Raw genomic sequence first — 13,525 nt, forward strand, 5'->3', positions numbered from 1 at the left:
AACTTCGCGAATCTCAATTATTGTCTAAAGTAAATTATAGGAAAATTAGAAAAATTAACCTTAATAACTAATTACTTATTCCCGAAAAAAAAATTACCTGTGGTGCGAAAGACGGCTGACAGCATGTATGCAACTGATTTCCCTAGCCTATCTCAAATATTTAATTTTTGAGCCCTTGCGTGTATGGCTGCATGGCTCCGTTTGCAGCGGTAGGCGGATATGGGATCTACCTTGGATATGTGTGTGGTGGTTTCTTCGCGCGCGTGAGCCAGTCGGCCCATTGTGACGCTAGTTGCAGTGAGCACGGCGAGCTGGCTGAGCGGACGGCAGCCATCGCCAACTTATCAGCCTAACGCTGGAACTAGGTCATGACTGGCCTGTCGAATCACGGCCACAGGTGATTTTCATTCGCACAATCCATGGTTGAGAGCAGACAATCGGGGCGCGCGAATGCGCTTGTCATGTGACTATTTTTATATTTCGCGGGCTTTCTTTGGAGCTTGGAAAAAGATGCATGTGCTATTTTCTTTATCTCAAATAAATGAGATAGGAGTTTCTGAGGTGCTCTGCAAACTTGCAAAACACATTTATTGTCTAAAGTCAATACTAACTAAATTAAGAATTAACATAATTAATTAACCTAGTTATTTGATTAATTAATTAATTCCGAAACAAAAACTTGCCTCTTCTGCGAGCAGAGGTTCCGATCATACTCGCATGCATTGCCACCCATTCATTATTTTGACTGGCCATCACTCCCTCTGCTGGCTCCCCAGTATTCGAGATCCATGCGGTCGCCTCGCACGCTGGGCCATCCGTCTACATGGGTGTAACTTCAATATCGTATACAGGAGCGGGCGGCGACACGCCGATGCGGTCTCGCGAATGCTGCTTCCTTTAACAGAGCGAGACAGCAACTATTTTAACCATTATTTCTCAACCATTGTCCTAGTTTCCTGACGCTGAGGTGTTGAAAACTAATCAACACGAAGGTCCAGCTCTACAGCCCCTCTTTGCCATCGAGCGCGACCAGAGAGTTCCAGGTCATTTTGTATCCGCGATCGTCTCTTGCGGAATAAAAACTACTCCCCTGTGGGCCCACGGTACCTGCTCGTTGTTCCAATGGGTCTTTGCTCTTCCATTCTGCGTGTCATGCATGGCGACCCCGCCTCCGGACTTATCTGAGATCGGCTCGCACGCTCCATCGAGCTCAGGAGCGGCTTTACTGGCTGAGAATGCGGATATGTGGGTGGCCAGTTGCAGGCAGTGTCAGCGAAAAAAACGCTCTACCTCCGCTTCACCTGGCCTACTTCACACTGTGGCGCCTCCCAGCAGCCCGTTCGAGCAGGTCGGAATTGATCTGCATGGACCTTTTCCAAAATCTCCAAATGGCAATCGCTGGTTCATGATCTGGGCGGACTACCTATTCTACTGTGTATCAGCTGCTCTACCATCTGATACCGCGCATCAAGTGTTCCTGTTCCTTCTCAACTCTGTTCTCCTGCGGCATGGACCACCATAATTGGTAATCAGTGAATGAGGCCGCCAGTTCACGTCTGATATCGTTAAGGAGCTGCTACATTTATGCAATCACTTAGAGGTACTCCCGTCATATATCACCCACAGACCAGGGAAGCTGTTAGACAGAACGCATAGACAGGACACTCACCAACATGCTTGCTATGTATCTGGACTCTGATCGTTCCTATCTATGTTTTTCTATTCTCTTGCTCTTTACATCTCACAAATTAAAGCTCAGTAGGCCCCAGTACCACCCTCAACCATCTCTGTCACTGAAACCGAGTTGCTCAAATAATTTCTGGTATCACCGCATTTCTGCCGCATGTAATCTACGAATCTGTAATCACCTCCTGTTCATGGCCAATTCCCGTAGTGGGTATGCGCCATTTTTATTAGGGCAACAACAACGTCGCAACAGGCGCGAACCCCTCCTGAGTGAAGGTTTTGCCCTGAACAATATCTTCGCTGCGCAGGTGCCATCTTACAAGGAGTCTTGGAAAAACGAGGGCCTCAGCTCATCCTTATGAATGAATGAATGAATGAATGAATGAATGAATGAATGAATGAATGAATGAATGAATGAATGAATGAATGAATGAATGAATGCCACGAGAAAGTCACGAGCCAGAGAGTTTGTCAGAAGACAGAGAAAAGCCACGGGCCCTGCGCCTCTCGCTTTTGCTCTTTTTTTTTTTTTAAAGTGAAAGTGAAAGTTTATTAGGTTGAACATATTTACAAAATGTATAAAAATACAGAAGAGGGTCCCATAGTCATAAGACTGCACCGGAACCCTCGATAGATCACTACAGCAAAATAAATAATAACAGCAAAGTTAGCGAAAGGTTATAACATACAAAACATGGCAAATCGGTATTTTTACACAAAAACAAAGGCACTAACACAGGTATCAGAAATAAAAAATATAAAACATCAGCAATTCAACAAATATTCCTTCAAGTTATTCTTAAATGTGGGCAAGGACATATAACTTTTCAGTGTTAAAGGCAATGAGTTCCGAAATGAAATTGCTGCAAAAGATGTCGTCATTTTTCCATAATTAGTACGAACTTTCGGGAGTAGTAAATTGTTATTCACTGCATATCTTGTATAGTTATAGTTTGAAAGTAGTAACGGATTAACAAACTGGAAATGCAAGTTGCCATTCAATAGCTTAAAGAACGCGATTACAAGGTGATACTGAAAGAGTTGGTGGACTGATAAGATATGATGTTCATATAATAAGGGACGAGCGCTAGTGGAAAAAATGCTGGAGATGATAATGCGGATGGCCTGATTTTGTATATGCTGTGCAGACGATAAATGGCAGTTGTAAGTATTTCCCTAAACGACAATCCCGTAAGTGAGACGACTGTGAATGAAAGCATAATACAGAGATAAGAGAATGTAACAAGGAAAATATGGGCGTGCTTTAATGAGAGCTCGGATGCCAAACATAGATATTTTTTTCAGATGAGTGATATGGGCTGAGAATTTAAGTGCAGAATCAAGAATAACGCCCAGAAAGCTAATGTTATCAGAAGCTGGTATAGTGTAAGAACAGAGGGTTAACGTAGGAGTGCAAGGAAGGATTTTCTGGCTATTTTTGAAGATTAAAAACTTTGTTTTAGTGGGGTTAATAACCAGGTGGTTATTAAGACACCATTTTGTTATGTTACTCAAAACGGTATTCAAATCAACAGTAAGATCATCAATGAACCTGTTAGATAATGACACGGTAGTATCGTCCGCGTATAAAACACAATGAGTTGGACTAATAGAAGTAGGAAGGTCGTTAATATATAACATGAACAGTAAAGGTCCTAAAATAGATACCAGAGGAACACCTTGGTTAATAGTTTTATCTAGAGAGGTAGTTACATTAATATAAATTATTTGTTTACGATCTTGTAAGTAGCTTTTCAGAAGGAGAGATACAGGGCCTACTATGCCATAACATTTTAGTTTCTGTAGCAAAATCAAATGGTTAATCGTATCAAAAGCTTTTGTGAAATCTAAAAACACAGAACCAACAAATTCGCCATTGTCAATGCCTTGCTTAATAAATCCAGTCAAAGAGATAAGAGCCAAGTTAGTTGAACTGCCGGACCTAAAACCAAACTGACAGGGAGTAATAATATTAAATTTAATTAGGTAATTGTCTAAGCGGCTGACGATTAATTTTTCAATTACCTTACTAAGAGATGATAAAATAGATATTGGACGATAGCTAGATATTCTTTGTCTGTCACCTTTTTTGAAGACCGGAATGACTTTCGCTATCTTAAGGCAAGCAGGAAAAACGCCATTCTTTAAGATGAGATTGATAATATGACAAAGTGGTATAGAAACTAGATTAGCAACAAGTTTTAGGTGCCGTGAGGATATGTTATCAAGTCCAGGACTAGTGTCCTAGAGGCTATTAATAATCAACTCGATTTCACAAGGGGAGACAGGAAAAAGAAAGAAAGATGGATTAGTGCGTTTCAAATCTAGCTCCAGCGGAGTCACTGAAAGCATTCGCGATGTCAAATGGCTGAGTATGGCTTCTTTCTCTTCTTCTGAGAAATTCTCTTTGGCTTACTCCGTAAACAAATTAAAGTTTACTCTCTCTCTTGTGAGAAAAATAGAGCCTTCTACCTGCACATACATACATACATACATACATACATACATACATACATACATACATACATACATACATACATACATACATACATACATACATACATACATACATACATACATACATACATACATACATACATACATACGTGCACGCACGCGCGCGCACATACACGTACGTACATACATACATACATACATACATACATACATACATACATACATACATACATACATACATACATACATACATACATACATACATACATACATACATACATACATACATACATACATACATACATACATACATACATACATACATACATACATACATACATACAAGCATCCCTGAAGTTCTTTCCCTTATTACCGCAAAATCGCTTAAACAGCAGCGCTCAAATTTCGTATTAGGGAGTATTGTAATCTTATAATTTTTTGTATTTCACTTCCACCAAAATGCGGCCACCGACACCATAATTCGATCCTTCTATCAGGCCCAACGTCACTGAGTCAACGCGGTGGTTATTCTTTCTTTAATGCTGTATCCACAGGTGCTACACACTACACAAAGGGTTGATCTTTTAGACATATATTGAACATTAGTTTACTGAAAATAAACTACGCTGGGCGCGGCGGCCGCTTTTCGGTGGAGGAGAAAAGCCAGGCGCCTGTGTGCTGTGCTAAACCAGTGCACGTCAAAGAACCCCACGTGGTCAAAATTTTCGGAGTCCTCCATTACGGCGTCTCGCATAGCCTGAGTTGTTTTGTGACGTTAAACCGCATAAATCAAACCAAAATAAACTGATGGAGCTACCCCTCCCGCAGAGGGCTGCTACAGCATCCGGTAGATGACGAAGCCGAATTATGTGAGTGAATGTGTGTTTAATTCGAGGGGGTGGCTCTTGGAGCCTAAATGGCCAAATTAAGAAAAAGAAAAAAGAGAACTGAAGGTGATGATGATGACGATGATGGTGAAATTTTGCTTGCAAGTACATTTTTTCTTGATCGGTGTAAATGAGCTCCGCTCATTCCAGCCTCAAGTCCCCACGTCGTAACATAAGCAAGCGTGTTTTTAGTCCCCCATCAGGTTTTGCGTAACCACAAACAGTTCACCACAACGCCCTACCAGAGGCGAACACAAACTAGAAGAGGAGAAGGATGAAGAGAAACAGAGCAAAGATGGGTGCGTGTTCGTGTAGTCGAATCCTGCTGGTTTTTGGCCTTGTGTGGCCCATCTACGCTTCCTTCAAGTGCATCGACACCGACAAGAACCAATCGGCCATCCTGCTAAAGTACTGGCTCAGCATCGGCACCTACGTGCTCCTGGATTGCACGCTCGATATCATGTTCGGCAGCCACTTCCCGGAACTCATGGGCGGCCTCAGGATGGGAATTCTCGCACTCATTCTGGTAAGCTAATTAAACCTTGAGCATATATCTACTGTGCGCCTATACCTTCAATGCCTGCATGAATTGTAGGTCAAAAATGCACATGTGTACAAGGGTAGTTCGCGTTTATCCTCTATGCAAAAGTGTAATCCGTTGTTGTTGTTTTTTTCTTTCATTCAGGCGCAAACCCCGCAAACGTTTTACGACGGCATCATTCGACCTCGACTGAAACAGTGGGAGCCTGGCATCGACAAGGTCGTCGAAAGATTCGCTCGCTTTACCCGAACTGTGCAATAATAAACTAATCATTGCTATAGTGTTTGCACCCTTCAGATATGTATCGTTTCGTCAAACTACGCAGCAAAATGAGCCTAGAGAAAACGCATATCTCCCTCCCGTATGAAAGGAGAGGCCCGAATTCTCAGCCGCTGTAAACGTAACGTCAGGCCGCCTACCGCCTGCCAGCGCCATGACCACGATTTTTCGCTCACAACAGCGACGCCAACTCCGATGCCGGATTTTTGCTGAACGGGGCTTCAAACGGTATCACGTTAAAACCCGAGTGTGGAGCAATTGGAAGCTCTACTCTCCAGACACTGCAGCGAGGACTAGAATGGGCTATATAGTGCGGCGAGCTAAAAAGGCGGAGCCCTGGACTGAGGACAACCTACACCGTGGAGAAGAGTCTATACACGAAGAGTATAGAGTCCGGAGGTTCCGCCGAAACCCGGAACAACGAATAACAAAGAAGGTTAATTAAGCTTTTACCAATCCAATCTAGACATAAAAAATAAATGAACAAAAATTAACCCTATCTTGCTACGTTTTTTGGGCCATGTTAGTCAATCCCGCGAGCTGAAAAAAACTGTTCCGCCATTCGAGGACCAGCATTTCTTGCACCAGCAAATGGATAGAACACGCAGAAGCTCTCGCAGCACGCTGTATGTTTCTCGGCTTTGAGCAGTCACCTGTGGAAGGCTGTACGCGAAAGCTTGCAGCTACTTTCCCAGGTCACGGTTATTTACTCCGTTTCCGCTCGTCTCCGGGCTGTCTCGCATATATCTCCGGCGGCGAGATGTTTTGCAGATGCGCGCCCGCGTACGTACTCGACACGCTGGCTCAGTCATCCATTGAGACATCAGCGCTGGTGGGAGTCGGTCTCTTCGAAGACTCGTGACCTTACCTTGACAAGTGTCATCCGCTGTATGAAATGTCGGAACGCGAACGCGGACAGGATGTCTATTTTTGCTCCCTTTTAAGCCCGCTTTCGTTCTTCTCTTCCCGCCTACCATGCAGTGTCTTATTTGGTGCGACGAAATATATGCCAGAACTGTTCGGTGCGCAGAAATTTGTAAGACACCACCATATCAGCTGAATTACGTCCAGGATGCCATTAACTCGTGTCCGTTCCTTAACACAGGTAGAATAGGTCGCCATCGCGTTAGCAGCAACACTGATTCCAAAACAATTATAACGGACTAGCGAGGGGGTGTAGGAACTTTCAACAGGGCTGGGTCCCGTACCTGGCCTACCGGCTACTAAAAAACAGCTCTACCGACTACTGCAAAACAGCTCGAACGTGGAAAGTCCATACTGCCGCTTCATAGTCTGGGCTCCAGCCTCCAGCCCATTCTGGGCTAGGAGGAAACGAGGCAGCAGATGCCGCCGCCCGCGCGCTTTCTATCCGGGCAACCTCGACTCTTTCCTCCTCAGAAGAATTCACACCAGCCTACACTTTCAGATAAATTACGCAGCTGCACCAAAACAGACACAATATTTACCCTCACCCGCGTAAACGGTTAACGAGAGCGGAGGAACGCGTGTTTCTTTGCCTCCTTACGAACACCATGATGTGCCCGGCGTCGCTTAAGACAGTGCCTTCTCTGGGTAGTGCCCGCACTGTGGGGAAATGTACTCGGACCTCTTCCGCATGCTGTGGGCGTGCCCCTCCAACCCTGCCTTTGCACCTACCCCAAACCCCACCCGGGAGGATTGGGAGGCAACCCTACTCGCCTGCTCCGACCTGAAAGCTCAAAAGGCGTTGGTCAAACGAGCAATGGCGGCAGCGGAAGTCACTGGGGTCCCGTACTATAGGACTCCACCTAGTGTTTGTGAGGGGAGGGCACTAAGCCTGACCCCAGAGCAACCTCCATGTAACTAATTTTAATAAACGTTTTCACCACCACCATCACCACCCCTCATCAAAGTTGTTCCTTTTCTCGTCCAAGGCTACTCATACCACTGCTTTCTACAGCATGCTGCGCTGTCCTCAGTGTAAATTCCCGAGCTTTTCAGTTAGCATTTAATTTTCTGTATGTACCAGAGTTGAGTAGAAAGTGTAAGAAGCAACTAATAGTAAATACGACTTTTCTTTCCAATGCTCGCATCACCCGAGCATGCCCACTCACGATTTTCGCAAAGGCCATTTACACTGAAAGCTCACCGGGACATTGAAATACACCGTTACGCCCTCCCGCTCCCTGCGAAGCAAATCTCTCGCTCGTAAGCGTTCCGAACCACCGCCAAGAGTACGTCAGTAGACCATATATTTACTTTCATCTGGCGCTCGCAGAAAGCAGCGTCTGCCTACTCGAACGCGTCCGTCGCTTTCGTTCGCTGATCCGCGTCCTTCACACGCCGCTGCCCTCTTAACCGCCCCACTCCCATCAAACTGCGTGCAGTCAACATCGCACAGATGAAGGCCGGAGCTCCTAGCCTAGCTATTGGCGGTGCCACCCGTCCTTCAGAATCGCAAATCCCAGCCGCAGCGGAGGAGGAGGAGGAAACAACTTTATTTAACGCATTGCATTAAGCGTTAAGAATGTCCTGGGCTAGGGTCACCAAGGCCAACTGATCTTGCAGCTGGTCAGAGGCTAACCAAGCCCGCCACGTTGGGGGAGGAGGGTGTGGAAAGTGAGGAGATTGGAGGGCGACAGGGCATGAAAAGATGCAATGCTCCAAGTTTGCATAGTGTTCTGGGCAATTTGGGCATGCAGGGGAATGTATGATTCTGTATAGAAAAGATCGGGCAGGAATAAGCAGTGTATTTAGTTGTATGCGTCTAAGAATGCGGATTTGCGTGGTAGTGAGAGATTTATCAGGAAGAGGAAGTGTACGGAGTGTTTCTCTAATGTTGTCGTAGTGAACGTTGATTTCTTTTTTGTAGTGAAGAGTAGTGTCCCATGTTGGTGGATAAGGCCAGGGAATCCCAGGCGCCCGGTGTTGAAGTTCGCGGGCGAGGCGATGCACTACCTCATTGCCTGGGATTCCAGGCTGTTTCGTGCTAGAAGCTTCTCGTAGTTCATCATAAGATCGTCTTTAATGAAGTCTGCAGTGTGTAGAGTCACTCTAGCCCTTGAAATCGTCTGCAATAAAGCTGGAGCAGGACTGAAGTACTGCAGTGAAATAGCTGAAAGGGCGGGTTGATGGCAGAGGCGAGCATGACAAACGCTTTGACGATCCGTCTTCCGCATATGACAGACTATGCCTGGCAACCTTTTCTAATCAAAACGAGAAAAGACTACACACAGTGGTTGCACAGAGTCCCATCTCGGCTGCAGCCTGACCTACAGAATGAACCTGCCTTCGACGCTGCTAAGACGATATAAGGCTACAGGCATATGTAGCTGTCACAATTTTAGAAAATCTCGGGGCTCTCCTTCGCAAACAAGTAATACCGCAGTTACAAGGCCGACTTAACCGCGGTTAAGCGTAGCCATGGGCGTAAGTATCTATTGAGAACAAATTTTTTTTTTTTTTTGCTCTGTAAAAATGATTTTTAGCTCTTTTAGTGAATGCCAACGTTTGTTCGACATCAAAAGACATTTACCGCCGAGGAAACTGCATTCCAAAATCTTCCCCTCAGTCCTCAGTCGATTCAGACTAGTGACGTCTTTGCCAAAGGGCCCCAATTTTAACTGAATGACACTGTATACCGTTGCCTCTGGGATTCGTGGCAACACGACGCTGTCGACACACTAAACGCGCACGCACGCACGGACGCACACGTACACAAACTTAGTATTATTATGAACTTTTCCTTGTGTCTTAAACTGCTGTATTTTGTCAGGCGTTTCCGGGGTGTATTTCTGAGCATATGATTCACAGTCTTACGACAGCCGGTGCTTCACTAATAAACTGTATCGCCCAGAACGTCCATGGAAATTTCGCCACAGACGCAGCTTCGCTTCCTGCGGGTGGCGTCTTATCCACCGTTCCCCTTGTTTCTGTTATTCGGATGCATATTTTGTCGCAACGGAACTCCTGCATGGAATAGACCGCACTGCACGCATTTGAAGCCTGTATATATACACAGGCTTACATAGACGAAGTGAGCTTTGTGTGACATGTGACCAAGTGCGCTGTGATTAAGGTCGTTGGACCATTTTATTTATAGCTAATCAGAAAAAGTAACGCTGCAATTTATAGGGGTCACAAGGCCACCTTCCAGAAACATGCTCGCGATTTTTCGAAGTTGTCATACTTCAAACGAGACTGCAAATAAGGTCCAGGTGTTTGTCACATGCCAACATACCACCTGCCAGAGGTACGGCCGAGATTATTCAAAGTCGCTACATGCTTGAAATGGGGGTGCAAAGATGCTCCCAGTGTTACTCACCTACTAACTACCACCTGCCACAGGCACAATCGCGATTTTTCGAGGTTCCAAATCTTCAAAAGAGGGTGTAAAGGTCCCGGTGTTTGTCACCTGCTGAATACTACCTGTCAGAGGCATGGTCGCAATTTTTCGAGGTTGCGAAGCTTCAAACGAAGGTGCAAATGTCCCTGTATTTGGCACCTGCCAATTATCGCTTGCGAGAGGTATGGTCGCGATTTTTCGAGGTTGCGACGCTTCAAACGGAGAGCAAAAGTACCGATGTTTGTCACCTGCGATGCTTCAAACGGTATCACCTGCTAACTATCCCTCCCTGCCAGAGGCATGTTCACGATTTTTCGAGGTTGCGATGCTTCAAACGGGATGCGAAATTCCCGGTGTTTGTCACCTGCCAGCTACCACCTGCCAAAAGTTTGGTCGTGATTTTTCGAGGTTACGCGATGCTTCAAACGTGGTGCGTCACGGTGTTTGTCACTTGCCAATTACCACCTGCCAGAGGCACGGTCATGACTTTTCGAGGTGGCGATGCTTCAGACGGAGTGCAAAGGTCCTAATGTTTCTCACCTGCCAACTACCACCTGCCAGAGAGAGGCATGTTCGCGATTTTTCGAGGTTGCGATGCTTCAAACAGGGTGCACAGGTCCCGGTGTTTGTCACCTGCCAACTATCACCTGCCAGAAGCATGGTCGTGATTTTTCGAGGTTACGATGCTTCAAACGCGGCGCGTCACGATGTTTGTCACCTGCCAAATACTACCTGCCAGAGGCACGGTCATGATTTTTCGAGGTTGCGATGCTTCAAACGGGGTACAAAGGTTTCTATGTTTCTCACCAGCAAACTCCCACCTGCCAGAGAGAGGTATGTCCGCGATTTTTCAATGTTGCGATGCTTCAAACGGGGTGCAAAGGTCCAGGTGTTTGTCACCCTCCAACTATCACCTGCCAGAGGCATGCTCGTGATTATTCGAGCCTACTCTTCAGACGAGGATACAAGGGTGCCCGCGTGTTTCTCGCCTACTAAAGACCACCTGCCAGAAGAATCATGATCACGATGTTTCGAGGTTGCGAAGCTGTGAGCGAGGGTGCAAAGGTCCCGGTGTTTGTCACCTGCCAACTACCACCTTCCAGAGGCATGCTGGCTATTATTCGAGGTTGCTGTGCTTCAAACGGGAGTGCAAAGATGCTCTCGATGTTTCTCGCCTACTAACTACCACCTGCCAGAGGTATAATCACGATGTTTCGAGGTTGTGAAGCTTCAAAGGAGGGTGCAAAGATCCCGGTGTTTGTGACCTGCCAACCACCACCTGCCAGAGGCATGCCCGCGATTATTTGAGGTTGTTGCTATGCTTCAAACTGAGGTTCAAGGTCCCCCGGTGTTACTCACCTACTAACTACCACCTGCCAGAGTCGTGATCGCGATTTTTCTAGGTTCCGAATCTTCAAACAAGTGTGTAAAGGTCCCGGTGTTTGCCACCTGCCGAAACCACCTGCCAGAGGCATGGGTCGCGATTTTTCAAAGTTGCGACGCTTCAAATGGGGTGCAAAGGTACCGATGTTTGTCACCTGCCAACTACCCCCTGCCCGAGGCATGCCCGCAATTTTTCGAGGTTGCCAAGTTGCAAAGATCCCGATGAAGCCTTTCTAGGCTCATGGTGCGAAAATATGCGCGGGAGCTATAGATGTGCGCCTGATCTGTGTGTCCCATCTGTGCGCTCATGTGTCACTCGCAAGTTGCGGACGTGTTTGGAGGTATATTGTCACGACTCAAGTCACAGGGAGCCGTGAAGGTACACGTAGCCGAGGACCCGAGAATAAGGTCGGCTTGTAGTTCCGATCACACAGTCCAGCACCAGCGCGCCGCTCGTGCCAACAACCGCTTCGTCGTCGTCGGCACCAAGCACGGCTGTCGCGCGGCGCTAGGCACGTGATAATAGAAACGATTGATGGGGATAGGTAGAATAAAAGGTAAATAGTCATCGAGAAAGTTAATGACCAATGCTAATGAATAATAATGATTAATTGACTAAAATGATCTGTTATGAGCATCAAGTCAAACTACTTATAATGATCATAACTGATTGGAAATGAGTAAAATTGCATAGTGATGTAGGATAATGATTAGTACAACGATTAGGCATGACTCATCATGACTACGAAACGACCAATATGTCAAACGACGACTTGAAATGACCGCAACTGACTGAAAAAGCTTAACAATGGTTAGCGATGTCATGACTACAATTACTTGGCATATGACTCATCATGACTGCTAACGACTACGTAAGACCAACATGTCAAACGAAAGGATACTTTGAACGATTGCAACTGACAAGAAACGAGTAAAATGCAGTTACGAATAATAACGACTACAATGACTAGGCATGACATCATCACTGAACAGATAACACAATATGTTCCACAAAAGTGCTAAAGCTGGCTCATCTAAGGCCGATAACACTAAATCATTCTTACACTAGACCAAATGGTAAGAGGCAAAGAGAAAGAGGCAAACGGTGAGAAGCAAATGATAGGACGGAAAGGGATAGTCTTTCGCCGTTCCCCTCTTAAGAGACATTTAAGAGACCCTCTAATTTTTTTCGCCTGCCAGATACCACTTGTCAGATGCACGGTCGCGATTTTTCGAGGTTGCGATGCTTCAAACGGGGTGCAAAGGTTCCGGTGTTTGTCACTTGCCAACAACCACCTGCCAGAGGCATGGTCGCGATGTTCGTGGTTGCGATGCTTTCAAAGGTCCCGGTATTTGTCACCTGCCAACTACTACCAGCCAGAGGCATGGTCGCGATACTTCAAACTGGGTGCAAAGGTCTCGATGCTTCTCATCTGCCACCTACCACCTGCCAGAGAGAAGTATGTACGCGATTTTTCGAGGTTGCGATGCTTCAAACAGGGTGCAAAAGTCCCTGTGTTTGTCACCTGCCAACTACCACCTGTCAAAGACAAGATCGCGATTTTTCGAGGTTGCGATACCTCAAAAGAGTGTGAAAAGTTCCCGATATTTGTCACCAGCTAACTACCACCTCCCAGAGGCATGGTCGAGATTTTTCGGAATTGAAATGCTGCAAACGGGTCGCAAAGGTTCCGGTGTTTGTCACTTGCCAACAACCACCTGCCAGAGGCATGGTCGCGATGTTCGTGGTTGCGATGCTTTCAAAGGTCCCGGTATTTGTCACCTGCCAACTACTACCAGCCAGAGGCATGGTCGCGATACTTCAAACGGGGTGCAAAGGTCTCGATGCTTCTCATCTGCCACCTACCACCTGCCAGAGAGAAGTATGTACGCGATTTTTCGAGGTTGCGATGCTTCAAACAGGGTGCAAAAGTCCCTGTGTTTGTCACCTGCCAACTACCACCTGTC

The 13,525-nt window shown here is 46.1% G+C and overlaps 1 protein-coding gene across 1 annotated transcript; it reads left to right on the top strand.

Annotated features, from left to right (window-relative positions):
• Positions 1 to 5,325: 5,325 nt before the first annotated feature.
• On the top strand, positions 5,326 to 5,832 carry LOC146191513 (receptor expression-enhancing protein 4-like). The gene is made up of 2 exons (XM_084600344.1): positions 5,326 to 5,556; positions 5,716 to 5,832. Exons 1-2 carry the CDS (start codon positions 5,326 to 5,328, stop codon positions 5,830 to 5,832), a joined length of 348 nt encoding a protein of 115 aa, XP_084456470.1.
• The last annotated feature ends 7,693 nt before the right edge of the window (positions 5,833 to 13,525 follow it).

This window comes from Amblyomma maculatum, chromosome 4 (genome assembly GCF_055883805.1).
Source record: "Amblyomma maculatum isolate TAMU_Amacu chromosome 4, ASM5588380v1, whole genome shotgun sequence".
NCBI lineage: Eukaryota > Metazoa > Arthropoda > Arachnida > Ixodida > Ixodidae > Amblyomma > Amblyomma maculatum.